A 27592-nucleotide genomic window follows, 5' to 3' on the forward strand; every position below is an offset into this window, starting at 1 on the left:
AGTGGGAGTGTTCCAGTGAACTGACTGTGGAAAGAGCTTTAACCAGTTACACAGCCTAAAAAATCATCTTGTTTCCTCTTGTGGGAGAGTCTGGGACCAGAGGGCATAATCTCAGAAGTAAGAGGTCTCAAATTTAGGACAGAGGTGAGGAGACATTTCTTCCATCAGAGGGGAGTGAATCTGTGGAATTCTTCAGCTGTGCAATCATTCTGTCTCTGGAGTTTACCATAAAAAGACAAAGGTGAAGGTGACTTAACCCGGATGGGCCGCTTGGTGGCGCAGCGGCTCTTTCACTGAGGGGCCTTGAGTTCAGACACATCCCAGACAGGACTGGTGCGAAATATCTGTCTGGGAAACGGGAGACAACTGTGTAATCCGGGAAATGGAGCGGTGCCGATGGACCTGAGAGAAAGGAGTTCAGATTAGACTTGTTTTCTTCATTTTTCATTCAATATTTATTAAAATTTCAGAGAAAATATAGCACAAAAGTTTATTTTGATGTTTACAAAAGGGAACATAACGATTGAGGGTCACAGTGAGAACAGAACACACGCCCTCTGAGCTGCCAAATGTATGTACAACTGTAACAGACACAAGAGAGAACAGGAGCTCAACATAAAGAGAAGGCAACTGTTGTAAATAAGGTACGAGGTAAGTTACTTATTTAGACATGACATTGAGAGAAATTATTAACTACAATTACATTACAGCCAAAATTATCGCGTACATTTTAAACTGAAAAGCAGAAATACTGTCCATGATTGTCTCAGTTACAGATGCAGAATAATAAACTGAGAGAATTTTACTGTTAGAGACACCAAGAGGAGATATTGTATTTCTGTCACACACAGATCATAATAAACAGCTGAGGGAAATCTACAGCGTCCGAACGTCAACCCATTACTTGATCTGTAAAAGAGAGAGAAATGATGAAGCAGATGTTTATGATCTGGGACATTGATGTTAGAGTTTTTAATCAATCAAACATTTAGAGATGTTTTAAACGGCCTCTGTCAGTTTGAAGTGTGAGTGGATTGAATCTTCTCACCTTCACCAGAGTGACTGCAGCGCTGTAGGAAATGCTCAGGAAGAACAGGGTGATGAATGTGGAAGCGGTTGTCCAGATGTTCCCGTTATCATCCTCATTTTCTTCAGTCCAGGTGTTGTCTGTGGTATCTACGAGGATCGAGCCAAATATAATTAGTTTGTTTATTAATCCAGGATATGTTTTTTAATATTCTCGTTCCATTTTCTCCCGCTGCTAATTTAACATATTTGTCATTGCATATCTACTGTTGAGTTCATGACACTCGGAAATCGATCTCTGTAACTTTTTTCTTCCAATTAAGGGGCAATTTAACATGGCCAATCCACCTACCCTGCACATCTTTGGGTTGTCGACATGAGACCCGCGGGTCACTGGGAAAGTCCACTGGGACAGAGACCCAGGAGCGGGATCAACCCCAGGTCCATGGTGGCGTGAGGCAGCAGTGCTAACCACTATGCCACCGTGCCGCCCTTGCCTGACGTTTGTGTTTGTTCTTTAGCTTTTGTGTCTGTGTGGATGCGAAATTCGTATTTCTTTACTCTTCATTTGTGTGTCCCGATGTCTTTATAAGTGTTATTGTGTGTGTTCATGTGTCAATGAGTATTGATCTGTGTATTTGTGTGTCAGCGCCTGTGTGAACTTTGTTTATCTTCTGTTAATGTGTACATATGAGTGTTTTATTGTGTGTGTTTGTGTGTTGAAGTCTATGTTTATATATTAATGCCTCTGTCAATATAAGTTCATACTTCCCTGTCCAGTAATGAAAGTGTTAATGTGTCTTTGTACGTTCAACATGCATGTCAGTGTCTTAATGTTTGTGTCTGGATAAGTGCGTTTGTGTGTGTGTGTGTTTGTTGATGCGTGTATTTCTTCATAGAATCATCATTAAATATAATCCCTACTGTGCCAAACGAGGCCATTCGGCCCATTGTGTCTGCACCGACCCTCCGAAAGAGCACCCTACCTGGACGCATGCCTCTGCCCTGTCCCCGGAACCTCGTAATCCCAACTAACGTTGTGGGCACTATAGAACATAGAACATAGAGCAGTACAGCACAGAACAGGCCCTTCAGCCCTCGATGTTGTGCCGAGCCATGATCACCCTACTCAAACCCACATATCCACCCTATACCCGCAACCCAACAACCCCCCCTAACCCTACACTACGGGCAATTTAGCATGGCCAATCCACCTAACCCGCACATCTTTGGACTGTGGGAGGAAACCGGAGAACCCGGAGGAAACCCACGCACACAAGGGGAGGACGTGCAGACTCCACACAGACAGTGACCCAGCCGGGAATCGAACCTGGGACCCTGGAGCTGTGAAGCATTGATGCTAACCACCATGCTACCGTGAGGCCCGTACTAAGGGGTGATATAGCCTGGCCAATCCACCGAACATGCACATCTTTGGACTGTGGGAGGAAACTAGAGCAGGCGGAGGAAACAGAAACAGACCCGGCAGAACGTGGGAACTCCAAACCGACAATCACCCAAGGCTGGAATTGAACCCGGGATTATGGCGCTGTGAGGCAGAGGTGCTATTTATGCGTTGATGTTTGATTATAACTATCTATTGATGTGTGTTGATGACTCTATGTGTATTCATATGTGTTCGTGTTAGCGTGTGTACGAGTCAGCTAATATGTATCTACGTGTGTCCGTTAGTGTGAATTATTGTCTCTGTTTGAATGGAAATATTTCTGTCATCGTGAAATTCTGCTAATTTACATGTTATTGGTTACATTTCTGTTTCATATTCTTCTGTCAGCCTGCTTGTCTGGTTGTATATGTCTGTGTATCTGTGTGGACATGTGGTTGTATATGTCTGTGTACATGCGTGTACCCACTTGTGTGTGTGGAATTATGTTTGTATGTGTGGATGTGCACGTGAGTCTGTGTGTTTCTAAACATGTGCTTTTTGTGTTTATGTGCATGCTTGTGAATTTTTGTGCACATTTGCGTGTGTTTTTGTGTCAAAATATGTGTGGTCCGTTGTGCCTGGGTGTATGTTTGTGCATGTGTTTCTATGTGTGTGTCCATGTGTGTGTTTGTGTCTACTTGTGAGCGTGTGTGTGTTTCTGGGTCTGTGTGCATGTGTGTGTAGTGTCTGTGTCTGTTTATCTGTCTGTGTATTTGTATCAGCTGCCTGTAGCTTTGCCAGTTGTGGGTATTATTGATACCGATGTAGAATATGTTGAACTTTCTGCATATAAATGTGTTTTCCGTGAGTTGCAAGCTGACATCAGGTGACCTAATGCAAAAATACAAGGAGGTGCCTCAGGAGAGAACAATGAAAACCCAGGGAGAATTCAATCACCAGTCTGGATTTGGATTATGGGGAATCGGTCTCAGCATACGGATAAGAGGAACAAGGGTGCTAAAAAAAATTATGTTGCATAAATAGATATTTTAAGAACATCTTTATAATGTTTCAGCCTGTAAACTACATGGCGCCTTGTAATGTCAGTAACTGAGTTCTTAGTCCAGACAACCGTTTACTTCCAAACTCCCTGCTTGGGACTGGGAAGATATTGAGTTAATAATCTTCCTCTCTCTGGTCAGGTCAGCAAATTGCCTTTGGGTTCTCCCTGTTGGAGGTGGAGATACAGAGAGTTCACTCATCACCTTCCTTCTCTTTTGGTTGGGAAAGTGGAGGTAAAATGTGTTAGTATTGCCCCTTTGCTCTCTTTGTTGGGGAAGTGGGGAGGCAGTGGATTAAATAATGTCCTTCCACTCATTGTTGGAAGTGGGTGTCCAGTGGATTAACTAATGTACACCCCCCTCATTGTTGGAAGCGGATGTATTGTGGATTAACTAATGTACACCCCCCTCATTGTTGGAAGCGGATGTACAGTGGATTAACTAATGTACACCCCCTCATTGTTGGAAGCGGATGTACAGTGGATTAACTAATGTACACCCCCCCCCCTCATTGTTGGAAGCGGATGTACAGTGGATTAACTCAGCCCACCACCGTCTCTTTGTTGGGGAAGTGGGGGCACAATGTGTTAACTAATGCTCCTCCCCTCGCTTTGCTGGGAAAGTGGGGGCACAGTGTGTTAACTAATGCTCCTCCCCTCGCTTTGCTGGGGAAGTGGGGGTACAGTGTGTTAAGTAATGCCCCAACCCCTCTCTTTGTTGGGGACGTGGGGAGACAATGGATTAACTAATGCCCCTCTCTTTGTTGGTGAAGTGGGGGTACAGTGTATTAACTAAGGCCCCTCCCACTCTCTCTGTTGGTGAGTTGGGGTACAGTGGATTAACTAATGCCCCCCTCTCCTCTCTTTGTTGGCGAATTGGGGGTACAGTGAATTAACTAAAGACCCTCTCTCTATTGGGGAAGTGGGGGTACAGTGGATTAACTAATACCCCTCCCCCTCCCTCTATTGGGGAAGTGGGGGTACAGTGGATTAACTAATGCCCTTCCCCCTCTCTCTGTGTGGGAGGTGGGTGGGTGGGTGGGGAGACAGTGGAATAACTAATACCCCGCCCGCTCTCTTTGTTGGGGAGGTGGGGGTACAGTGGATTAACAATTTCACTTTCCCCTCTCTTTGACTGGAGATTGTTGGTCCATGTTTCTGTGTGACCCTCAAATCAGTTCCCAGTGGGTCTCATGCAGCAACTTAAAGCTGACATTAATTTTAAAGGGATGGACAATGAGAGAAGCAGGAACACCGAGATCTAAATGTGATGGGTTTGTTTGTCTGAAATGGGAAATTGTCCGATTTCTCCTCATCTGGAGGAAAGTCAATGAAGATATTTTGCTGAATCCTGGAATGAATGAGTTTTACTCTGTCTCTAACCCAGGGTGTTTCTGAGCTGAGAGCTCTGGTTGTATCAGACTTGGGGCTGAGACCTGTAGAAATCCGGGTCTCATTGACCAGAGACTGGTTTAAAATCGCTGGATTTTAAAGCAGACCAAGACAGGCCAGCAGCACGGTTCAATTCCCGTACCAGCCTCCCCGAACAGGTGCCGGAATGTGGCGCTGAGGGGCTTTTCACAATAACTTGACTGAAGCCGACTTGTGACAATAAGTGATTTTCATTTCATTTTCAGATCTAACATCAGTAAAGTGGAAACACCATTAATCAAGTGGCTGTATGTTTAAATCACAATTAGAGGAAACGTTTTTATTATTTTTATTTTAGTTCGAAATATAACAAATAGATTCTCATTGACATGAATTAACGGTGTCCATCAGAGCGAGGGAAATGTTCACAAAACTGGGTTTACCGCTGGATTTATCAACCGTTCTGTTGATGATCTTCAAGGGGATGGCTTCATGTCCCACCACACAGGAGTAAGAAGCGCCGCTGGCCCACTCCTCCGCTGCAATGGATAACAGGCTGTACATGAAGAAGGAGCTATTGCCGTTCTCCGCCATCACCTCGGTGTTCTTGTAGTTCCCGGGATTCACCGGCTTGTCATTGACGGTCCACTTGACGAAGATCTCTCGGGGGGAGAAACCTCTCACTAAGCAGCTGAGGGAGACGAATCTCTGAGCGGAGACGTCTTCAGCCGAGGGCAGGAGGACAGAGACGGACGGTTCCCGCGGGTTGGGATCTGCAGAAAATGTACAATAAATGTCAATAAAATGGGGAATTCCGGAGACAATGGAACCGCGGGTTAGATGTGGGAGAAATGTGTTTTGTGTTGGATTTTAAAGGTTTCCATTTTCCACTTTGGGATCTGTCCGGTTTCCCAGCTCGGAGCAGAGGTGGGCACAATCCTTTTCCCTGAGGATTTACGGATTATGGATTCGAAAGTTTCAGAAAGTGTACAGCAGGGAAACAGGCCATTCGGCCCAACTGTTCTGTGCTGGTGTATAAACTCCACACCAGGCTCCTCCCACCTTACCCCAAGAAGATTGGACAACTGCCAATGTAACACCCTTATTCAAAAGGGGAGGGAGTCAAAAACAGGTAACTATAGGCCAGTGACCTTAACATCTGTCAGTGGAAAACGGTTCGAGCCCATTATAATGGATCCAATAGCTGAGCATTTAGAAATACTCAATATAATCAGAGTCAGCACGGCTTCGGGAAGGGTAAATCATGCCTGACAAATTTAGTGCCCTTACTTGAGGTGATGACGAGAAGGCGAGAGAGGGAGGGGGAGGGGGTGGGGCAATAGATGTAAAATACATGAATTTCAAAACGGTGTTTGATAAATGAATGTACTATTCCCATGTTTGCAGATGACAAAAAATAGGTAGAAAGGCAAGTGGTGAGGATTACAGGAAATCCACAGAGGGACAGAGAATGTGAGGTTAGACACTTTGGTAGGAGGAAGAACATAAAGAATTATTATTTAGATGGAGAAAGACTGAAGAAAGCTGAAGTAACGGGGGAATTGGGGCCCCTCGTGCAGAAACCACAAAAAGTAAGTTCTGCAGGTAATATGGAGACAAATTGAATGCTGATCTTTATTTTAAAAGGAGTAGAATATAACAATGGGGAAGCCTAGCTAAAACTGGGGAATTAGTTAGACAACACCTGATATACTTTGAATAGCTTTGGTGCCCTTATCGAAGGAAGACAGATTGGTTTTGAAGGCAGTCCAGAGATGGATCACGAGGTTGATCCCGAGTATGGAGGGATTTTCTTACAGGGAGAGGTTAAGTAGGCTGGGCTGTACTTATTGGAGTTTAGAAGAATGAAGGCGACCTCAGATTCTGGGTCGGTCAGTACGTTCAATGTTGAGGGACACATATTTTAAATCAGTAAAACCGTCAAGAGATATGGGGATAAGGTGGGAAAGAGGAGTTGAAGGTTATCACATCAGATCAGGCTTGAACTCACTGAAGGCTGGACCGGTGTTGATGGGCCCAATGGGTTACATCTGCTCCTAAGTCTTGTGGTCTATGGTCTCGCTTGATCTACACCCAATATCACTGGGTTTAATTCATTGTTCATTCATCTACATATCAATTTCCCCCTGAAACTCTAAACGCCCAGAGTATTTAGTTAGTGGAATTACCAATCAGAATGGACCATAAATACACTGAATGCTAAATACTGACCGCTGCACTGACACTAGAAATAGACACAATGGCTCAATTATTGCTTCAGTCTCACCGCTCACCTATTTTTTTGTGAATTGAAATTCTTAAAGGAGTTGGCAGGTCCTGATGGCTCGCCACACAGTCAAACACAGCCCCACTCAGCCAGGCTTGTGTCGAGATGTTTAATTTGCTGAGCACGCTCTCAGAATCTGCCCCAGGCTCGTCGGCGATCTCTGATTTCAGCAGCTTCTTCGCTTCACTCCAGGACACGTTGACTCCATAAGGTGCATTCGAAATGACACAGGTTAAGGTTACAGTCGCCTCCAGTAAGACCTGTTCTATTGGTGGTGGCACTATTGTTACTGAGGCATCAGTGCAAATGGAAGGATCTGTGAATGAAAAAAGTGGAAATCAACCCAAGTTTCATCTTCAGAATCAGGACAGCAGGATTCAGCGTTCACTCACTCAATGGGAATAAATCAACTTCGAAATTACAACCTCTAATGATCGCCTTTAAATCTTCTATACACAATGGAAAACCAGTTTGGTTTGTGAAAACTATTCTCATTGTGAAATACAGTCAGCCTCGAAACCATTCTAATGAATCAGTATTACAGCATTCCCAATACAAATATTCCAGTCCTGATCTCAGAACCCTAATATGGAAGGCTGCTTGATAAATATCTTGAATGAACTTTCCAAAATCTTCGTCCCGAGCTGGTTTCAGTAAAGGGTTCCAGACAGCCATTGCCTCAGCAATTTAATCAGCTGTCTCAGGATAAAGCTGATATCAAATCCATCTCACTCCCTAAATTACTTCAGGTTAGAGGGAAACATTTATTTCTATACTGATCAAATCCTGAATGGTGATCAATCCAAATGCAGCTCTTCATCAGAATGAAACACAAACCACATGGCAATAAATTAGAAGTTATTCTGCGCTTTGCACTAACTTCAGTAAATTCCTGATTTGGATTAACATCAGAGTGCAGGATGATTTACTGTTTCCTCTGTCTGTGTCTCTTACCAGATGCGGTGATGTTGAGACTTTGGATGACCTCTTGATGAGTGACCTGGCAGGTATAGACCGCTTTGCTGAACCATTCCCCAGCAGAGACTGTCAGTCGACTGCTCGCCGAGAAGTTCCCGTTCACTTCACAGGCGGGAGAGGTGACAATTCCTGAACCCATGGCTTGTCCATTCTTCAGCCACTTCACCGTCATTGACTTTGGACGGAAATCGTTGATTGAACAGACCATGGTTGCAAATTTCTGTCTTGTGATTTCTTCATTGGAACTCACGGTGAGGAGAACATTTGGATGGATGTCAGGTGGACCTTCAAGAAACACAAGTTAGACATTTCTTGAAGAAGATGTTGTAAGGAATAAAATGACTAATTATATTTTCAGTTTCTCGGTGGTCACTATTTCTCTCAGGAATCAGAACTGTGCAGAGAACCATCAATGTGTTATGACCAAAGATTTAAATAAAGTAATCAAAGCGTCTGTTTCTCACAGTTTCCACAGCACTTACATTTCATTCCAATGCTCTTGTCTGAGCCGCTGTGTCGAACCTCACAGCTGATTTTGCTGCATCCCCCCTCTGACTCGGTGATGGTTAACTGGCTGCTCAGAGTGTAGGTTCCCTTCTTGTTTCTCACTGACGGGTATTTCTTAACTCCAGTGGTGATCTGCTGCCCATCTTTCTTCCAGGTAAGACTGGTGATTTCTGGGGAGTAGTCCATCGCCAAACAGCCGAAGGTCACAGAGCCGTCGGTGTTGTGTTGCTGACAGGAGGAGACCAGGCTGTAGAGAGTGGGCGGAGACGGTGTCGCTGGGAGAGAATGGCCAATTGAACAAGTTAGACTCTGGGATTTGTCATTAAGATATCATACAACTTAGAATTTGGATACAGTTACAAATTTATCCTCACATGTTCGCATTAAAACTGCATCAATACTTGGGTTTCTGTTACTTCTAACATTTGAGAATCACCATTTGTTTATTCCTTCTGTAGAAACTCACACCTCTTTCTCCATTTCTAACACCTTGCAGAAATGTAGCATTTTGATGTCATCTGAAAACGTACCATTCATTACTTTCAATGAGCAGAGCGGAGGGTTTTCCCAATTATTTATGCCACCAATGTTTTTTTACAACAACTGCACTTTGTGATAAAGAAGTTGTCTCTCCATTTCTGTCATTGCTATTTTGGAAATTCCCTTTGTTCAAACTGACTGATGTCCCTCCTCTCTCCACCTCACTACCCCCACTCCCCAAAACAAGGAGTCGTTACTTTGCTTCAGAAAAATCTTCCAGGTACTTACATAATGACGATAACATTCTACATTTGAGCACATGTGCAAGTAACTCCAAAATTCCCCAATTAGAGGACCCTGGATATTAAAAGCGGGATGCGGCCATTCGGTCCCTCAGGTCTCCTGCACCATTCAATATGATTATGGTGGAGCAGATTGTGGGATGAACTCCGCATTCCATGTATCCGCGATAATCAGCTTCCTGTCCTTTTCCCAGCTCTCTGATCTTTCCTCCACTTCTATAATTTGCCCAGCTGCACCTTTCCAGGTTGTTTGCTCTTTGCCTCAGCTTCTGGAACTTTCCACTTGCTCTTTGTGCTTTTCCCCAGAACATGGCACTTTGCCCCCTGATTATTGGCTTTTACCCCAGCAATGATTACTTTTCCACTTGTTCCTGCAGCTTCTCTCCCCGGTCTGCGCTCAGCTCTCTGGTCATCTCACCTGCTCACTACTCAGCTCTCGTCTTTCCCAGGCTCCCTATACTTTAACCCAGCTTTATACCATTTCCCAGGCTCCATGTGTTCCCGACCCCCCCCCCCCCCCGACCCCCACCTCCCCTGCCGTTTCCGAGGCTCCCTGTGATTTCCCCAGCTCTCTACCTTTTCCCAGGCTCCTTGTACTTCCCCCCCCCAGCTCTCTACCTTTTCGCAGGCTCCCCACACTTTTCCCCAGCTCTCTACCTTTTCCCAGGCTCCCTGTGCTTTCCCCAACTCTCTACCTTTTCCCAGGCTCCCTGCGCTTTCCCCAGCTCTCTACCTTTTCCCAGGCTCCCTGTGCTTTCCCCAACTCTCTACCTTTTCCCAGGCTCCCTGCGCTTTCCCCAGCTCTCTACCTTTTCCCAGGCTCCCTGTGCTTTTCCCCAGCTCTCTGCCTTTTCCCAGGTTCGCTGTGCGTCCCCCAGATCTCTACCGTTTCTAATACTCCCCGCAATTTCCCCCAGCTCTCTGCATTTTCCCAGGTTCGCTGAGCTATTCCCCAGTTCTCTACCTTTTCCCAGTCTCCCTGTGCTTCCCCCCAGCTCTCTACATTTTCCCAGACTCCCGGCACTTCTCTTCAGGTCTGAGCTTTCGCCCCGCTTCCTGCCTTTTCCGGACTCCTTTTGCTTTCCTCCAGCTCTCAAACTTTTCCCAGTCTCCCTGTGATTTGCCCCAGCTCTCTGCCTTGTCCCAGGCTCACTGTACTTTCTCCCAGCTCTCTAACGTTCCAAGGTTCCCTGTGCTTTCCCCCAGCTCTCCACCTTTTCGCAGGCTCCCTGTGCTTTCCCTCAGCTCTCCACCTTTTCCCAGTCTCCCTGTGCTTTCCCCCAGCTCTCCACCTTTTCCCAGTCTCCCTGTGCTTTCCCCCAGCTCTCCACCTTTCCCCAGTCTCCCTGTGATTTCCCCCAGCTCTCCACCTTTTCCCAGTCTCCCTGTGATTTCCCCCAGCTCACTACCGTTTCCCAGGCTCCCTGTGATTTCCCCCAGCTCACTACCTTTTCCCAGGCTCCCTGTGCTTTTCCCCAGCTCTCTATTCTTTCCCAGGCTCCCTGCGCTCCCCCCCCCTCCCCCGGTCTCTACCTTTTCCCAGGCTTCCTGCACTTTTCACCACTTCTCTACCTTTTCCCAGTCTCCCTGCACTTTTCCCCAACTCTCTGCCTTTTCCCAGTCTCCCCATGCTTTCCCCCGGCTCTCTGCCTTTTCCCAGTCTCCCTGCGCTTTTCCCCAACTCTCTACCTTTTCCCAGGCTCCCTGTGCTTTTCCCCAGCTCTCTACCTTTTCCCAGTCTCCCTGTGATTTCCCCCAGCTCACTACCTTTTCCCAGGATCCATGTGCTTTCCCCCAGCTCTCAACCTTTTCCCAAGCTTCCTGTGCTTCCCCCCATCTCTCTATTCTTTCCCAGGCTCCCTGCGCCCCCCCCCCTCTCTACCTTTTCCCAGGCTCCCTGTGCTGCCTCCCCGCTTCCTGCCTTTTCCGGACATCTTTTGCATTCTTCCAGCTCTCAAACTTTTCCCAGTCTCTCTGTGATTTCCCCCAGCTCTCCACCTTTTCCCAGTCTCCCTGTGATTTCCCCCAGCTCACTACCTTTTCCCAGGCTCCCTGTGATTTCCCCAGCTCACTACCTTTTCCCAGGCTCCCTGTGCTTTTCCTCAGCTCTCTATTCTTTCCCAGGCTCCCTGCGCTTCCCCCCACCCCCCCCCCCCGCCCCCGTCTCTACCTTTTCCCAGGCTTCCTGCACATTTCACCACTTCTCTACCTTTTCCCAGTCTCCCTGCCCTTTTCCCCAACTCTCTTCCTTTTCCCAGTCTCCCTATGCTTTCCCCCGGCTCTCTGCCTTTTCCCAGGCTCCCTGTGCTTTTCCCCAGCTCTCTACCTTTTCCCAGTCTCCCTGTGATTTCCCCCAGCTCACTACCTTTTCCCAGGATCCATGTGCTTTCCCCCAACTCTCTATCTTTTCCCAAGCTTCCTGTGCTTTCCCCCATCTCTCTATTATTTCCCAAGCTCCGTGCGCTCCCCCCCCCCCCTCTTCCTTTTCCCAGGCTCCCTGTGCTGCCGCCCCGCTTCCTGCCATTTCCGGACATCTTTTGCTTTCTTCCAGCTCTCAAACTTTTCCCAGGCTCCCTGTCCTATTCCCTAGCTCTCGAACTTTTCCCAGGCTCTCTGTCCTATTCCCCAGCTCTCTACATTTTCCCAGGCTCCCGGTGATTTCCCCCAGCTCTCTACCTTTTCCCAGGCTCCCGGTGCTTCCACCCAGCTCTCTACATTTTCCCAAGCTTCCTGTGCTTTCCCCCATCTCTCTATTCTTTCCCAGGCTCCCTGCGCTCCCCCCCCGCCCCCCCCCCCCCCCCCACACCGTCTCTACCTTTTCCCAGGCTCCCTGCACTTTTCCCCAGCTCTCGGCTTTTGCCCAGGCTCCCTGTGCTATTCCCCACTTCTCTACCTTTTCCCAGTCTCCCTATGCTTTCCCCCGGCTCTCTGCCTTTTCCCAGTCTCCCTGTGCTTTCCCCCGGCTCTCTGCCTTTTCCCAGGCTCCCTGTGCTTTCCCCCAACTCTCTTCCTTTTCCCAGGATCCTTGTGCCTTTCCCCAGCTCCCTACCTTTTCCCAGGCTTCCTGTGCTTTCCCCCAGCTCTCTATTCTTTCCCAGGCTCCCTGCGCTTTCCCCTCCCGCCCCCCACCCCCTTCCCCGTCTCTACCGTTTCCCAGGCTCCCTGCACTTTTCCCCAGCTCTCTATTCTTTCCCAGGCTCCCTGCGCTTCCCCCCCCCCCCCCGGCTCTACCTTTTCCCAGGCTTCCTGCACTTTTCACCACTTCTCTACCTTTTCCCAGTCTCCCTACGCTTTTCCCCAACTCTCTGCCTTTTCCCAGTCTCCCTATGCTTTCCCCCGACTCTCTGCCTTTTCCCAGTCTCCCTGCGCTTTTCCCCAACTCTCTACCTTTTCCCAGGCTCCCTGTGCTTTTCCCCAGCTCTCTACCTTTTCCCAGTCTCCCTGTGATTTCCACCAGCTCACTACCTTTTCCCAGGATCCATGTGCTTTTCCCCCGCTCGCTACCTTTTCCCAGGCTCCCCGCACTTTCCCCCAGCTCTCTACCTTTTCCCAAGCTTCCTGTGCTTTCCCCCATCTCTTTATTCTTTCCCAGGCTCCCTGCGCTCCCCCCCCCCCCCTCTACCTTTTCCCAGGCTCCCTGTGCTGCCGCCCCGCTTCCTGCCTTTTCCGGACATCTTTGGCTTTCTTCCAACTCTCAAACTTTTCCCAGGCTCCCTGTCCTATTCCCCTGCTCTCGAACTTTTCCCAGGCTCTCTGTCCTATTCCCCAGCTCTCTACCTTTTCCCAGGCTCCCGGTGATTTCCCCCAGCTCTCTACCTTTTCCCAGGCTCCATGTGCTTCCACCCAGCTCTCTACATTTTCCCAAGCTTCCTGTGTTTTCCCCCAACTCTCTATTCTTTCCCAGGCTCCCTGCGCTCCCCCCCCCCCACCCCCCCCCCCCCCCCCCACCGTCTCTACCTTTCCCCAGGCTCCCTGCACTTTTCCCCAGCTCTCGGCCTTTGCCCAGGGTCCCTGTGCTTTTCCCCACTTCTCTACCTTTCCCAGGCTCCCTGCGCTCCCCCCACCCCCCCCCCCCCCGGTCTCTACATTTTCCCAGGCTTCCTGCACTTTTCACCACTTCTCTACCTTTTCCCAGTCTCTCTATGCTTTCCCCCGGCTCTCTGCCTTTTCCCAGTCTCCCTGTGCTTTTCCCCAACTCTCTACCTTTTCCCAGGCTCCCTGTGCTTTTCCCCAGCTCTCTACCTTTTCCAGGTCTCCCTGTGATTTCCCCCAGCTCACTACCTTTTCCCAGGATCCATGTGCTTTTCCCCAGCTCTCTACCTTTTCCCAAGCTTCCTGTGCTTTCCCCCATCTCTCTATTCTTTCCCAGGCTCCCTGCGCTCCCCCCCCCCCCCCCCCCCCCCCCCCCCCCCCCCCACCCCCATCTACCTTTTCCCAGGCTCCCTGTGCTGCCGCCCCGCTTCCTGCCTTTTCCGGGCATCTTTTGCTTTCTTCCAACTCTCAAACTTTTCCCAGGCTCCCTGTCCTATTCCCCAGCTCTCGAACTTTTCCCAGGCTCTCTGTCCTATTCCCCAGCTCTCTACCTTTTCCCAGGCTCCCGGTGATTTCCCCCAGCTCTCTACCTTTTCCCAGGCTCCCGGTGCTTCCACCCAGCTCTCTACATTTTCCCAAGCTTCCTGTGTTTTCCCCCAACTCTCTATTCTTTCCCAGGCTCCCTGCGCTTCCCCCCCCCCCCACCCCCACGGTCTCTACCTTTTCCCAGGCTCCCTGCACTTTTCCCCAGCTCTCGGCCTTTGCCCAAGGTCCCTGTGCTTTTCCCCACTTCTCTACCTTTTCCCATTCTCCCTATGCTTTCCCCCGGCTCTCTGCCTTTTCCCAGTCTCCTTGTGCTTTCCCCCGGCTCTCTGCCTTTTCCCAGGCTCCATGTGCTTTCCCCCAACTCTCTTCCTTTTCCCAGGATCCTTCGTGCCTTTCCCCAGCTCTCTACCTTTTCCCAAGCTTCCTGTGCTTTCCCCCAACTCTCTATTCTTTCCCAGGCTCCCTGCGCTTCCCCCTCCCGCCCCCCACCCCCTTCCCCGTCTCTACCGTTTCCCAGGCTCCCTGCACCTTTCCCCATTTCTCTACCTTTCCCAGGCTCCCTGCGCTTTCCCCCAAGCTCGCTACCTTTTCCCAGGCTCCCTGCACTTTTCCCCACTTCTCTACCTTTTCCCAGTCTCCCTGTGCTTTCCCCCGGCTCTCTGCCTTTTCCCAGGGATCCTTGTGCCTTTCCCCAGCTCTCTACCTTTTCCCACGCTTCCTGTGCTTTCCCCCAATTTTCTACCTTTTCCCAGGCTCCCTGTGCTTTCCCCCAACTCTCTGCCTTTTCCCAGGATCCTTGTGCCTATCCCCAGCTCTCTACCTTTTCCCACGCTTCCTGTGCTTTTCCCCAATTTTCTACCTTTTCCCAGGCTCCCTGTGCTTTCCCCAAGCTGTCTACCTTTTCCCAGGCTCCCTGCACTTTTCCCAAGTTCACTACCTTTTCCCAGGCTCCCAGCGCTTTTCCCCAATCTCACTACCTTTTCCCAGGCGCTCTGTGCTTTCGCCCCGCTTCCTGCCTTTTCCGGAATTCTTTTGCTTTCATCCGGCTCTCAAACTTTTCCCAGGCTCTCTGTCCTATTCCCCAGCTCTCTGCCATTTCCCAGTCTCCTGGTGTTTCCCCCCGGCTCTCTGCCTTTTCCCAGCCTACCTATGCTTCCCCCCGGCTTCCTGCCTTTTCCCAGCCTCCCTGTGCTTTCCCCAGGCTCTCTGCCTTTTCCCAGTCTCCACGTGCTTTTCCCCAGCTCTCTACCTTTTCCCAGACACTGTGCTTTCCCCCAGCTCTCTAACGTTTCCCAGGATCCCTGTGCTTTCCCCCAACTCTCTGCCCTTTCCCAGTCTTCCTGTGCTTTTCCCCAGCTCTCTACCTTTTCCCAGACACTGTGCTTTCCCCCCACCTCTCTAACGTTTCCCAGGATCCCTGTAATTTCCCACCCCCGCTTCCTGCCTTTTCCGGACTCCTTTTGCTTTCCTTCAGTTCTCAAATTTTTCCCAGGCTCCCTGTGCTTTTCCCCAACTCTCAACCTTTTCCCAGTCTCCCTGTGCTTTTCCCCAACTCTCAACCTTTTCCCAGGCTCCCTGTGTTTTTCCCCAGCTCTCTAACGTTTCCCAGGCTCCCCGCACTTCCCCCCAGCTCTCTACCTTTCCCCAGGATCCCTGTGCTTTTCCCCAGCTCTCTGTCATTTCCCAGGCTTCCTGTGCTTTTCCCCAATTTTCTACCTTTTCCCAGGCTCCCTGTGCTTTTCCCCAGCTCTCTACCTTTTCCCAGTCTCCCTGTGCTTTCCCCCAGCTCTCTGCCCTTTCCCAGGCTCCCTGTGCTTTCCCCCAGCTCTCTACCTTTACCCTGGCTCCCCGCAGTTTTCCCCAGCTCTCTGCTTTTTCCAGGGTTCTCTGTGCTATTCCATGGCTCTTTGTCATTTTTCCTCTCCCTCTATATTTTCCCACGTCCTCTTTACAATTCTCCCAGCCCCCGACCCTGACGCTTTCCTCCAGCTGTCTTCTCTTTCTCCTAGGTCTTACTGCTCCCTTGCCAGGCCCCGACGTTCGGCCACCACTCGCTCTCGCTCCTCGCTCCAATTCTCTGTTCCTCTCTTGTTGCAGACTAACTCCCGCCCATTTAGTAAGCAAGGGGACAAGTGAATGAGGGTGAGCGAGCAGGGGTGTGATTTAGGGCTGGAGTGAGAAGAGGGTGGCTGGGTATGTCAATGTGCGTGCATTAACAATGGTGGGCGCGTATGAGTGTGGAGCATGAGGAGGGGTGTGTGATTAAAAATGAGTGAGGATGCATTGGTGAGTGAGGGAGGATGTATGGGCGACGGTGGTGCTTGAAAATAAATGAGCTCAGTGAGAAGTCTCACAACACCAGGTTAAAGTATATCAGGTTTGTTTCAAACACTAGCTTTCGGAGCACAGCTCCTTCCTCAGATGAATAGAACATAGAACAGTACAGCACAGAACAGGCCCTTCGGCCCTCGATGTTGTGCCGAGCAATGATCACCCTACTCAAACCCACGTATCCACCCTATACCTGTAACCCAACAACCCCCCCTTAACATTACTTTTTAGGTCACTACGGGCATGGCCAATCCACCTAACCCACACATCTTTGGACTGTGGGAGGAAACCGGAGCACCCGGAGGAAACCCACGCACACACGGGGAGGACGTGCAGACTCCGCACAGACAGTGACCCAGCCGGGAATCGAACCTGGGACCCTGGAGCTGTGAAGCATTTATGCTAACCACCATTCTACCGTGCTGCCCGAATGAAGAGGTATGTTCCAGAAACATGCATATAGATTTCTGTCTGTATATATTTCTGGAACCTACCTTTTCACTCACCTGAGGAAGGAGCTGCGCTCTGAAAGCTCGTGTTTGAAACAAACCTGTTGGACTTTAATCTAGTGTTGTCAGACTTCTTACTGAGCTCCCCCAGTCCAACGCCGGCATCTCCACATCATGTAAATACATGGGTGGGCGGTTTGGTGTTGAGTGAGAGTTTGGGTGAGCTGAGCTTCATGAATGTGGCTGCGTGAGTAATGGAGGGTGGATGAGTGATGGAGAGTGAGTGACAGTGTGTGAGTGAGCATGTGTGAATGAGGCCTACTGAGTGAGTGAAGGTAGGTGAATGAAGGTGAGGCTCAGTGAGGGCGGGGAAATGGGGTTGAGTAAATGAGGGTGGATGAGTGAGGGTGAATGAGTGTGGGTGAGTGAGGGTGGGTGAGTTATGAAAAGTGAGCGAGGGTGGGTGTGTGAGACTGGTTGAGTGAGGGGAGTGAATTAAGTTGTGTGGAGAGAGTGAATAAGTGAGTGTGAGTAAGTGAGGACTGGTGAGTGAGTGTGAGTGAGGGTTGGTGAGTGAGGGTGAGTGAGTGTGAGTGGGGTAGTTGAGTATGGGTGAGCGAGTGTCAGTGAGGGTTGGTGAGTAAGGGTCAGTGAGTATGAGTGAGTGTGGGTAGGGTGGGTGAGTGAGTGAGAGTGAATGGGGGTGCGTGAGGGTTGGTGAGTGAGGGTGAGTGGGGGTAAATGAGTGTGAGTGGGTGATTCAGTGTGGGTGAATGAGTGCGAGTGAGTGAGGGTGGGAGATGGTTGGTGAGTGAGGGTGAGTGAGGGTTGGTGAGTGAGGGTGAGTGGGGTAGTTGAGTGTGTGTGAGTGAGTGTCAGTGAGGTTGGTGAGTGAGGGTCAGTGAGTGTGAGTGAGTGTGGGTAGGGTGGGTGAGTGAGTGAGAGTGAATGAGGGTGCGTGAAGGTTGGTGAGTGAGGGTGAGTGGGGGTGAATGAGTGTGAGTGGGTGATTCAGTGTGGGTGAATGAGTGTGAGTGAGTGAGGGTGGGAGAGGGTTGGTGAGTGAGGGTGAGTGAGGGTTGGTGAGTGAGGGTGAGTGAGTGTGAGTGGGGTAGTTGAGTGTGGGTGAGTGAGTGTCAGTGAGTGAGTGTGAGTGTGGGTAGGGTGGGTGAGTGAGTGAGAGTCAATGAGGGTGAGTGAGGGTGAGTGGGGATGAATGAGTGATGGTGGGTGAGGGCTGGTGAGTGAGCGTGAGTGAGTGGGGTGGTTGAGTGTGGGTGAGTGAATGTGAGTGTGGGTGAGGGTGGGCGAGTGAGTGAGAGTGAATGAGGGTGGGTGAGGGTTGGTGAGTAAGTGTGAGTGAGTGTGAGTGAGAGTTGGTGAGTGAGTGTGGTGATTGAGTGTGGGTGAGTGAGGCTGGGTGAGTGTTGGTTAGTGAGGGTGGGTGTGTGAGACTGGGTGAGGGTTGGTAAGTGAGGGTGGGTGAGTGAGGCTGGGTGAGGGTTGGTTAGTGAGGGTGGGTATGTGAGACTGGGTGAGGGTTGGTTAGTGAGGGTGGGTGAGTGAGGCTGGGTAGGGGTTGGTTAGTGAGGGAGGGTGAGTGAGGCTGGGTGAGGGTTGGTTAGAGAGGGTGGGTGAGTGAGGCTGGGTGAGGGTTGGTTAGTGAGGGTGGGTGAGTGAGGCTGGGTGAGGGTTGGTTAGTGAGGGTGGGTGAGTGAGGCTGGGTGAGGGTTGGTTAGTGAGGGTGGGTGAGTGAGGCTGGGTCGGGGTTGGTTAGTGAGGGTGGGTGAGTGAGGCTGGGTGAGGGTGGGTGAGTGAGGGTGGGTGAGGGTTGGCCAGTGAGCGTGGGTGAGTGAGGCTGGGTGAGGGTTGGTGAGTGAGGGTGGGTGAGGGCTGGTTGAGGGTGGGTGAGTGAGGCTGAGTGAGGGTTGGTTAGTGAGGGTGGGTGAGTGAGGCTGGGTGAGCGTTGGTTAGTGAGGGTGGGTGAGTGAGGCTGGGTGAGGGTTGGTTAGTGAGGGTGGGTGAGCGTTGGTTAGTGAGGGTGGGTGAGTGAGGCTGGGTGAGGGTTAGTTAGTGAGGGTGGGTGAGTGAGGCTGGGTGAGGGTTGGTTAGTGAGGTTGGGTGAGTGAGGGTGGGTGAGGGTTGGTTAGTGAGGGTGGGTGAGTGAGGCTGGGTGAGGGTTGGTTAGTGAGGGTGGGTGAGTGAGGCTGGGTGAGGGTTGGTTAGTGAGGGTGGGTGAGTGAGGCTGGGTGAGGGTTGGTGTGTGAGGGTGGGTGAGGGTTGGTTAGTGAGGGTGGGTGAGGGTTGGTTAGTGAGGGTGGGTGTGTGAAGCTGGGTGAGGGTGGGTGAGCGAGGCTGGGTGAGGGTTGGTTAGTGAGGGTGGGTGTGTGAGGCTGGGTGAGGGTTGGTTAGTGAGGGTGGGTGAGTGAGGCTGGGTGAGGGTTAGTTAGTGCGGGTGGGTGAGTGAGACTGGGTGAGGGTTGGTTAGTGAGGGTGGGTGGGTGAGGCTGTGTGAGGGTGGGTGAGTGAGGCTGGGTGAGGGTTGGTTAGTGATGGTGGGTGAGTGAGGCTGGGTGAGGGTTGGTTAGTGAGGGTGGGTGAGTGAGGCTGGGTGAGGGTTGGTTAGTGAGGGTGGGTGAGTGAGGCTGGGTGAGGGTTGGTTAGTGAGGATGGGTGAGGGTTGGTTAGTGAGGGTGGGTGAGTGAGGATGGGTGAGGGTTGGTGAGTGAGGGTGGGTGAGTGAGGCTGGGTGAAGGTTGGTTAGTGAGGGTGGGTGAGTGAGGCTGGGTGAGGGTTGGTTAGCGAGGGTGGGTGAGTGAGGCTGGGTGAGGGTTGGTTAGTGAGGGTGGGTGAGTGAGACTGGGTGAGGGTTGGTGTGTGAGGGTGGGTGAGGGCTGGTTAGTGAGGGTGGGTGAGTGTGGCTGGGCGAGGGTTGGTTAGTGAGGGTGGGTGAGTGAGACTGGGTGAGGGTTGGTTAGTGAGGGTGGGTGAGTGAGGCTGGGTGAGGGTTGGTGTGTGAGGGTGGGTGAGGGTTGGTTAGTGAGGGTGGGTGAGTGAGGCTGGGTGAGGGTGGGTGAGTGAAGCTGGGTGAGGGTTGGTTAGTGAGGGTGGGTGAGTGAGGCTGGGTGAGGGTTGGTTAGTGAGGGTGGGTGTGTGAGACTGCGTGAGGGTTGGTTAGTGAGGGTGGGTGAGTGAGGCTGGGTAGGGGTTGGTTAGTGAGGGAGGGTGAGTGAGGCTGGGTGAGGGTTGGTTAGTGAGGGTGGGTGAGTGAGGCTGGGTGAGGGTTGGTTAGTGAGGGTGGGTGAGTGAGGCTGGGTGAGGGTTGGTTAGTGAGGGTGGGTGAGTGAGGCTGGGTGAGGGTTGGTTAGTGAGGGTGGGTGTGTGAGGCTGGGTAGGGGTTGGTTAGTGAGGGAGGGTGAGTGAGGCTGGGTGAGGGTTGGTTAGTGAGGGTGGGTGAGTGAGGCTGGGTGAGGGTTGGTTAGTGAGGGTGGGTGAGTGAGGCTGGGTGAGGGTTGGTTAGTGAGGGTGGGTGAGTGAGGCTGGGTGAGGGTTGGTTAGTGAGGGTGGGTGAGTGAGGCTGGGTCGGGGTTGGTTAGTGAGGGTGGGTGAGTGAGGCTGGGTGAGGGTGGGTGAGTGAGGGTGGGTGAGTGAGGCCGGGTGAGGGTGGGTGAGTGAGGCTGGGTGAGGGTGGGTGAGTGCGGTTGGGTGAGTGAGGCTGGGTGAGGGTCGGTTAGTGAGGGTGGGTGAGGGTTGGTTAGTGAGGGTGGGTGAGTGAGGCTGGGTGAGGGTTGGTTAGTGAGGGTTGGTTAGTGAGGGTGGGTGAGTGCGGCTGGGTGAGTGAGGCTGGGTGAGGGTTGGTTAGTGAGGGTGGGTGAGGGTTGGTTAGTGAGGGTGGGTGAGTGAGGCTGGGTGAGGGTTGGTTAGTGAGGGTTGGTTAGTGAGGGTGGGTGAGTGAGGCTGGGTGAGGGTTGGTTAGTGAGGGTGGGTGAGTGAGGCTGGGTGAGGGTTGGTTAGTGAGGGTGGGTGAGTGTGGCTGGGTGAGGGTTGGTTAGTGAGGGTGGGTGAGTGAGGGTGGGTGAGTGAGGCTGGGTGAGGGTGGGTGAGTGAGGCTGGGTGAGGGTTGGTTCTGTCTGCTAGAGAGAATGTGTGTGAGAGGGCTCTTGTTCCTGTGTGTGTTGGTGTGTGTCAGAGAGTATGTTTGTCTTTGTGCGAATGTGAGAGAGGGAAAGATTTTTTGGAAGACAGTGTGGATGTGTTTGTGCGAGAGAAAGAGCCTGTGAGTGTTTGAGAATGGATGTGTGTGTAGGTGTGTGTGAGAGAATGACTTTGTGAAAAGCAATGTGTGTTTGAGTGAATGGCGTGTGTGTGTGTGAGAGAGAGAAAGGGAGCGAGAGAGAGACGGTGTGTGTGTGGATATGAGGGAGAGAGAGGCAGAGAAAGAGATAGACATTGTGTGTGCGTGGGGGGGGGGGGGGGGTTATGAGGGAGAGAGAGAGAGACAGAGAAAGAGAGAGAGAGAGACTGTGTGTCTGTGTGTGGGGGGGGGGGGGGGGTATGAGGGAGAGAGAGAGACAGAGAAAGAGAGAGAGACTGTGTGTGTGTGTGGGGGGGGGTGAGGGAGAGAGAGAGACAGAGAGAGAGACTGTGCGCGCGTGTGTGTGGGTATGAGGGAGAGGGAGAGAGACAGGAAGAGAGAGAAAGAGAGAGAGAGAGACTGTGTGTGTGTGTGGCGGGGGGTATGAGGGGGAGAGAGATTCAGAGAGAGAGACTGTGTGCATGTGGGTATGAGGGAGAGGGAGAGAGACAGAGACAGAGATAGAGAGAGAGAGTCTGTGTGTGTGTGTGGGGGGGGGGGGGATATGAGGGAGAGAGAGAGACAGAGAAAGAGAGAGAGAGAAAGAGACTGTGTGTGTGTGGGGGGGGGGGGGGGGGGGTATGAGGGAGAGAGAGAGAGAGAGAGAGACTGTGTGCATGTGTGTGGGGATGAGGGAGAGAGAGAGAGACAGAGAAAGAGAGACAGAGAAAGAGAGACAGAGAAAGAGACTGTGTGTGTGGGGGGGGGGTATGAGGGAGAGAGAGAGTGAGACTGTGTGTGTGTGGGAGTGAGGGAGAGAGAGAGGGAGACAGAGAGAGAAAGAGACTGTGTTTTTTGCAGTGTATTTGTGTGTGGGTGTGTGCAGAGAAGGATTTTGTGAAAAACTGTATGTTTGAGTGTGTCAGAGAGAGATAAACAGATAGAGAAAGAGGGGGTTTAGAGAGTGAAAGAGAGAGAGAGAGGGAGGGAGTGAGAGAGAGAGAAAGAAAGACAACGTGCGTTTAACAATGTGTTTGTGTGTCGGTGTCTCCGTGTGGGGATATAACGATTTTGTGAAAAACTGTGGTTGAGTGTGCCAGACAGAGGGGGAGGGAGAGAGAGAAAGGGAGAAAGAGAGAGAGGGCGGGGGAAGAGACAGAGAGAGGGAGAGAGAGACTGTGTGTGTTTGATAATGTGTGTGTAAGTGCGTGTTTGGGAGAGAAATATCTTGTGAAAGACAGCATGTGTTTGAGTGTGTATGTGTGACAGACAGAGAAAGAGAAAGAGAGCCCATATGTGTTTAGCAACGTGTCTGTGTGTTTGTGTGTGGGAGAGAACGGTTTTGTGAAAGACATTGCGTGTTTGAGAGAGAGTGTGTGTGTGGGAGCGAGAGAAAGAGCCTGTGTGTGGGGGAGAGAAAGATTTTTGACATTGTTTGTGTGTGAGTAAGAGAGAGAGAGGCAGACAGATGAGGGTGGGGGGGGGGGGGGGGGGGGGAGGAGGAGGGGGAAAGAACCTGTGTGTGTTTGACAATGTGTTTGTGTGTGGGTGTGAGAGAGCAATATCTGTGGCACCATATCAAACATCAAGTTAAAGATTCACATTTCTCACAGATATAAGCCTTTTAAAGAAATCAAATTTCACTGGGAAATACAGGAGAACGAAGCAGAAGGTTTACAACCAGTCAGGAAGATTCCTGGTCCCAACACAATGACCCCGCGCACAGAAACTGAACAAACACAAACGGTGCAACAATCGGGTTCCCAGCAGATAGATCTGTTCAATCTGCGAAATGCATTCAAATTGTTTGATTCCGATTGATCAGTAGCAGAATTGACCACAACAATAATTCTCTAACTTCTTCGAAATTAATTGATCATCATCTGAAAACTCCCTCAACTATTTGTCCCTTTCTTTCTCAAATTTCGAAATTTGGGCAAAACAGAATTTTGCTGAAAATGAGCGCATCAAATATTACAGATTGAGAGGAGTAACAGAGTTTCAGGGACATGGTGAGAATTTTTAAAAAACTGGGAAACATTCACATTGAAAACCGATTGCCGGATGTATCTAATTTCTTAATTAAACTTGATCAACAACATAATCGAGGTGAAACATCCGAGTAAAGAAACGTATTCTTTGCAAAAAACATTTTTGATACAATTTCAAATTCTTTGACAGCTTTGATATTTTGCGCAACAGTCTGAAAATCAATTGTCGGAGGTCATTAATATTTAATTAATTAGCAGTAGTATTATATTGTAATTTATTGTTAATTGTCAGTTAGTTCTTCCATGAGGTGATGTGTACTCAATATTAAAACAATAAATAATTCAAACTTGTTTCTGCCTGGAACTTTGCTAAATAATTTAATTCAATCTTAAGCAGTGTTAAAGAAAACAATGTTGAATTTCTGGGTGGAAGTATTCAGACATGTTAGGTGAACACTCTGTGTGCCCGAACAGACGCTGGAGTGTGGCGTCTAGGGGATTTTCACAGTAACTTCATTGCAGTGTTAATTCAAGCCTACTTGTGACAATAATAAAGAATATTATTACTTTTAATTGAATATTTTACCTTTACTCCAACTACACTCTTTTAACCTACAAAAATGTTCAATATGCACATTTCAGAGCATGTTTATAAATCTTAAATTCCATTTATTCTCAGAGTGTAATTCACATGATCAACTTATGAGTGGAGTATTTTAAATATTTTTAATCAGGTTGACATCGCAGTAACTGCGATCGGGACATGTAACATCATCTGCTTGTTAAAGCAGGACTCCCGCGCGAAACTACATAGATAAATAAATAATGCCCCTGGCAGTTTGGGATCAATAAAGATGTTTCCTAGATTGAATGATTCAGACAATCCAAGCAATTTAATTATTAAAATAATGCTTCATTAAAGGAGATCCGAAATAATCAGCGTAAACCACAGTGAAAACAATTCATCCAGATCCTCTGCAGCACTCAAATATAATGTGCAAGTTAAGTCGAGATTTTCTGTTAAATTTAATATTTAAGAAGGATTAACCAAGGCTCAGATCAAATCTATTCTTCTATTTTGCCATTTCTGTTTCCTATAATTCTATCCTATGTACAGCACAGAAATTGAGACAAGATGTTATTACTTATTGTCCAGCTAATTTTTATCTTCTGTGATTAAATTTATCTATTTGAATTTCAAGCCGTTACTTTTCAATCACTCGCCAAATGCAGTTAACCATCCGACAATTCAAGTCGAACCATATGAACAATTCCTTGAACGTCAGCCACTTCCACATGATCAGATTAATGCCAATTATCTTGCTATCCAACTACACATAGAATTGAATGAATTATATAGTTGCGTCGCACTGTAAGAATATTATAACTGGATCCATATATTGCCCAACTGCAATGTAAAATTCCGATTTAAGTGAATCAAGAAATGTTCCCAACCTATAAACTTTTCCGGCCATGTTAATAGTGCGCAAATTGCAGCTGAATTGTGAAAGGTTATTGATGATTAATGATATTAATATAAAAACATCTTTGGTTGATATGTTATATGACCGCATTTGATTTGTTTAAATTGCACCAATTGACCCTCCAATTTTCAAAATTGTTAATCAACAGTTTCTGAAATATGTTCTGAATGATTGTTGTAAACCGTGGGTTATTCTGTAATTATCAACTAAAATTCAAAACTTGTTCTATCTTTATATCTTAATTTTTTTCTTAATTCCCAAAACCAGCCGATTGTCTGTCTACAGTCTTACTTCAAAACATTCAAACGCTTAGACTGTTGGCATTCAACGAGAAAACGCTAGCTCAATGTCACCGAGTTTAAACAATGCAAAAACAATGCAGAAACAATGCAGGGACAATGCAGGAACAATGCAGGAACAATGCAGAAACGCCAAATCTTTTCACAATTTTTAAAGATTCAATGTCACCCAGACACACAATCTCCACAGCAGGAAAACATCAAATCACATCATTTAGCGGCTGGAACTCATTTTATGGAGAAGCAAGTCACTTCGACAAAAACATTCAACAGAACCAATTGCAACATTGCAGCAAAACCTCGATAAAATATACAGCCAATCAGCTCATCACCAAACGAATTCATTACAATATTAAATTAAACAGAAATATGTAACATTGCCACCGGCATTTTGAGCACGTAGATTATGTTCAATAAATCAAGATTGGAACTTTGCCACATTTAATTAATATTGTGTAATATTTCAAACAGTATCAGTAGATGTTGTATCAGGTGATAAAATCTAAAGCCATCAGATGCAACCTGGATTAGACACTGCAGAAACGCCAAACTGTTTAATAACAACTTTTAGGTATTTAAAGTAACCCAACACACTGTATCCTCAGAAAATAAACACCACACTACAACAACCAGGGACTGTATCCCTCAGCAGCATCTTTTTGTCAAAAAATCGCTTAGTTCTATAACATTTTTCAGTAGAATCATATGAAACATTGCAAAACATCTCAATACAGAATCCACCAAACCACATTTCAGTGAACGAATTAATTTTTAAAACTGACAAAATATGAAACAACGACTAAAGTAAAACAGTTAGTAAATAATTGAATGGTTCTTACCTGCAGTCACCGTCACCATGGTGCCTTGTCCCCAGTAGCCGAAGGCGCCACAATGTTACATTCCCTGGGCAGCTCCATACAATAACCGCACCTGCACAAAATAGACAGAAATCCACTATTACTCAAACCAGAGGCAAAGTAAAGTCACGATGGATCTTCCTGTGATTATAATTATATTGTGGATATCGCTCACACTTCACAAATGACCCGAATGTTTCATATATCACAGAGTAACACATGCGCATGTCATTCAAAATTTCTACTGATTATTGGATGATTATCGCATAATTATCAATATCGAAATATGTCATTCGACAGATTTGAACATAAATAATGCTTCACTGTGAATAAAGTTGGATTATAAACGCGAGCACTGACCCAGCTTCAGTTAATTAGTGCTGAGGGGCTTTTTGTATTGACAGTAACTGCTGTGCCACAGTTATCACAGTGAGACACCGCGTGTCAAATACTGCGGCAGACTGTTAACTGTAAAATACAGAGGTTTAATTTCAGTGTTCACTCAAAAACGTGATTCCGAATCGCCCAGCAGTGAACAAGTGAGATATTTCAACCTAGACTGGTTGTTCTAATCGTAAAAGGAGTTGGGATACTTTTAATACCCCTGATATAATATGATCAATAATACTAATGAAATGAAGATTTTAATGTTTTTTTTACAGCAATGGTACTTTCACCTATTATTTGATTTAAGTTGCGTTTTCTTTCACAATCTGCTGTGGTGCTGATCACCAATTTGAACAAACTCTATCACTGAGGTTTTTGTATGAGGATGTCGCTGTGCACAGCACTGTGACCCACTGTAGTCACAGTGACAGACACCCGCACAAAAACTGCACTCACTCTGTTCAATCCTGCTGATCAATATTCACTTCAAATAGATGCGTAATTCTGATCACGTTTAGAATTCATGCAACATTTCACAAAACACAATGGACAAAGGTCTCCTCCGTGTTCGAGACATATTGAAAATAACATTATATCCAGACCTGTAATTGCTAAAACTGTTATCAGAGAAGATAAACACAAATAAAGTCTCACAGTCCAAAGATGTGCGGGTTAGGTGGATTGGCCATGCTAAATTGCCCGTAGTGTCCTAAAAGTAAGGTTAAGGGTTACGGGTATAGGGTGGATAGGGTATAGGGTTTGAGTAGGGAGATCATTGCTCGGCACAACATCGAGGGCCGAAGGGCCTGTTCTGTGCTGTACTGTTCTATGTTCTATGTTCTATATTAAGTACGTTAGTTTCTTAAATTTTACGATTACATTTTCTCCAGACTAATTTTGTAGGGAACAGCTTGGCTCTGGTTCACTGATATTAATATTACATTTAAAACAAGCACTGACCTTCAGGTTATGATGGACTTTGTTGAATTTCGTCTCGAGCTGTTCTTGTGCGGGTCCAGCCCTGGTTCCTCTCGCTGTGGTATCCTGCACAGTAATAGATGGCGGTGTCTTCGGTCTTCAGGTTCGTCATGGCCAAAGAGACGATGCTGTTTGAAAGGTCTTTGGACGCAGTGAATCGGCCCTGAATCGCTGAGGCGTAGTACTTATAGGATGAACTATAGTAGGCAGCCAACCACTCCAGCCCCTGTCCGGGAACCTGGCGGACCCAGTGTATGTAGTAGCTGCCAAGATCGAAGCCGCTGGTTTTACAGGTCAGTGTCAGGGAGCCTCCGGGACGCCCGGTCTCTGCCTCTGGCTGAGTCAACACAACATCCGACTGGACACCTGTAAAAATATATCAAAAAGCCCGAGGATTAATGCTGGTGAAATGATTGGTGACTCTGGAACATTCCAGAGAGAGACTAACACTGAGACAGTAACAGTGAGAGACTTGGACAATAAAAACTACTCACGGGATAAGAAAGTCAGCAACAAACTGAGAGAAATGGCCCACCTCATCCTTCT

The 27592-nt window shown here is 48.6% G+C and overlaps 2 long non-coding RNA genes and 1 gene segment (V, D, J or C); 1 reads left to right on the forward strand and 2 right to left on the reverse strand.

Annotated features, from left to right (window-relative positions):
* Positions 1-431: 431 nt before the first annotated feature.
* LOC119960163 lies at positions 432-1180 on the reverse strand. Its single transcript, XR_005459326.1, has 2 exons — positions 1049-1180; positions 432-909 (listed from the first exon to the last, which is right to left on the reverse strand). It is a non-coding gene; the product is annotated as an uncharacterized LOC119960163 (long non-coding RNA).
* On the forward strand, positions 438-8563 carry LOC119960162. Its single transcript, XR_005459325.1, has 2 exons — positions 438-644; positions 8089-8563. It is a non-coding gene; the product is annotated as an uncharacterized LOC119960162 (long non-coding RNA).
* LOC119960161 lies at positions 5190-27592 on the reverse strand. The segment is given in 7 exon segments: positions 5190-5617; positions 7139-7447; positions 8086-8394; positions 8592-8891; positions 25664-25706; positions 27099-27412; positions 27541-27592. Coding segments are annotated over 7 exon segments (1713 nt in total).

This window comes from Scyliorhinus canicula, unplaced genomic scaffold (assembly GCF_902713615.1).
Source record: "Scyliorhinus canicula unplaced genomic scaffold, sScyCan1.1, whole genome shotgun sequence".
NCBI classification, from domain to species: Eukaryota; Metazoa; Chordata; class Chondrichthyes; order Carcharhiniformes; family Scyliorhinidae; genus Scyliorhinus; species Scyliorhinus canicula.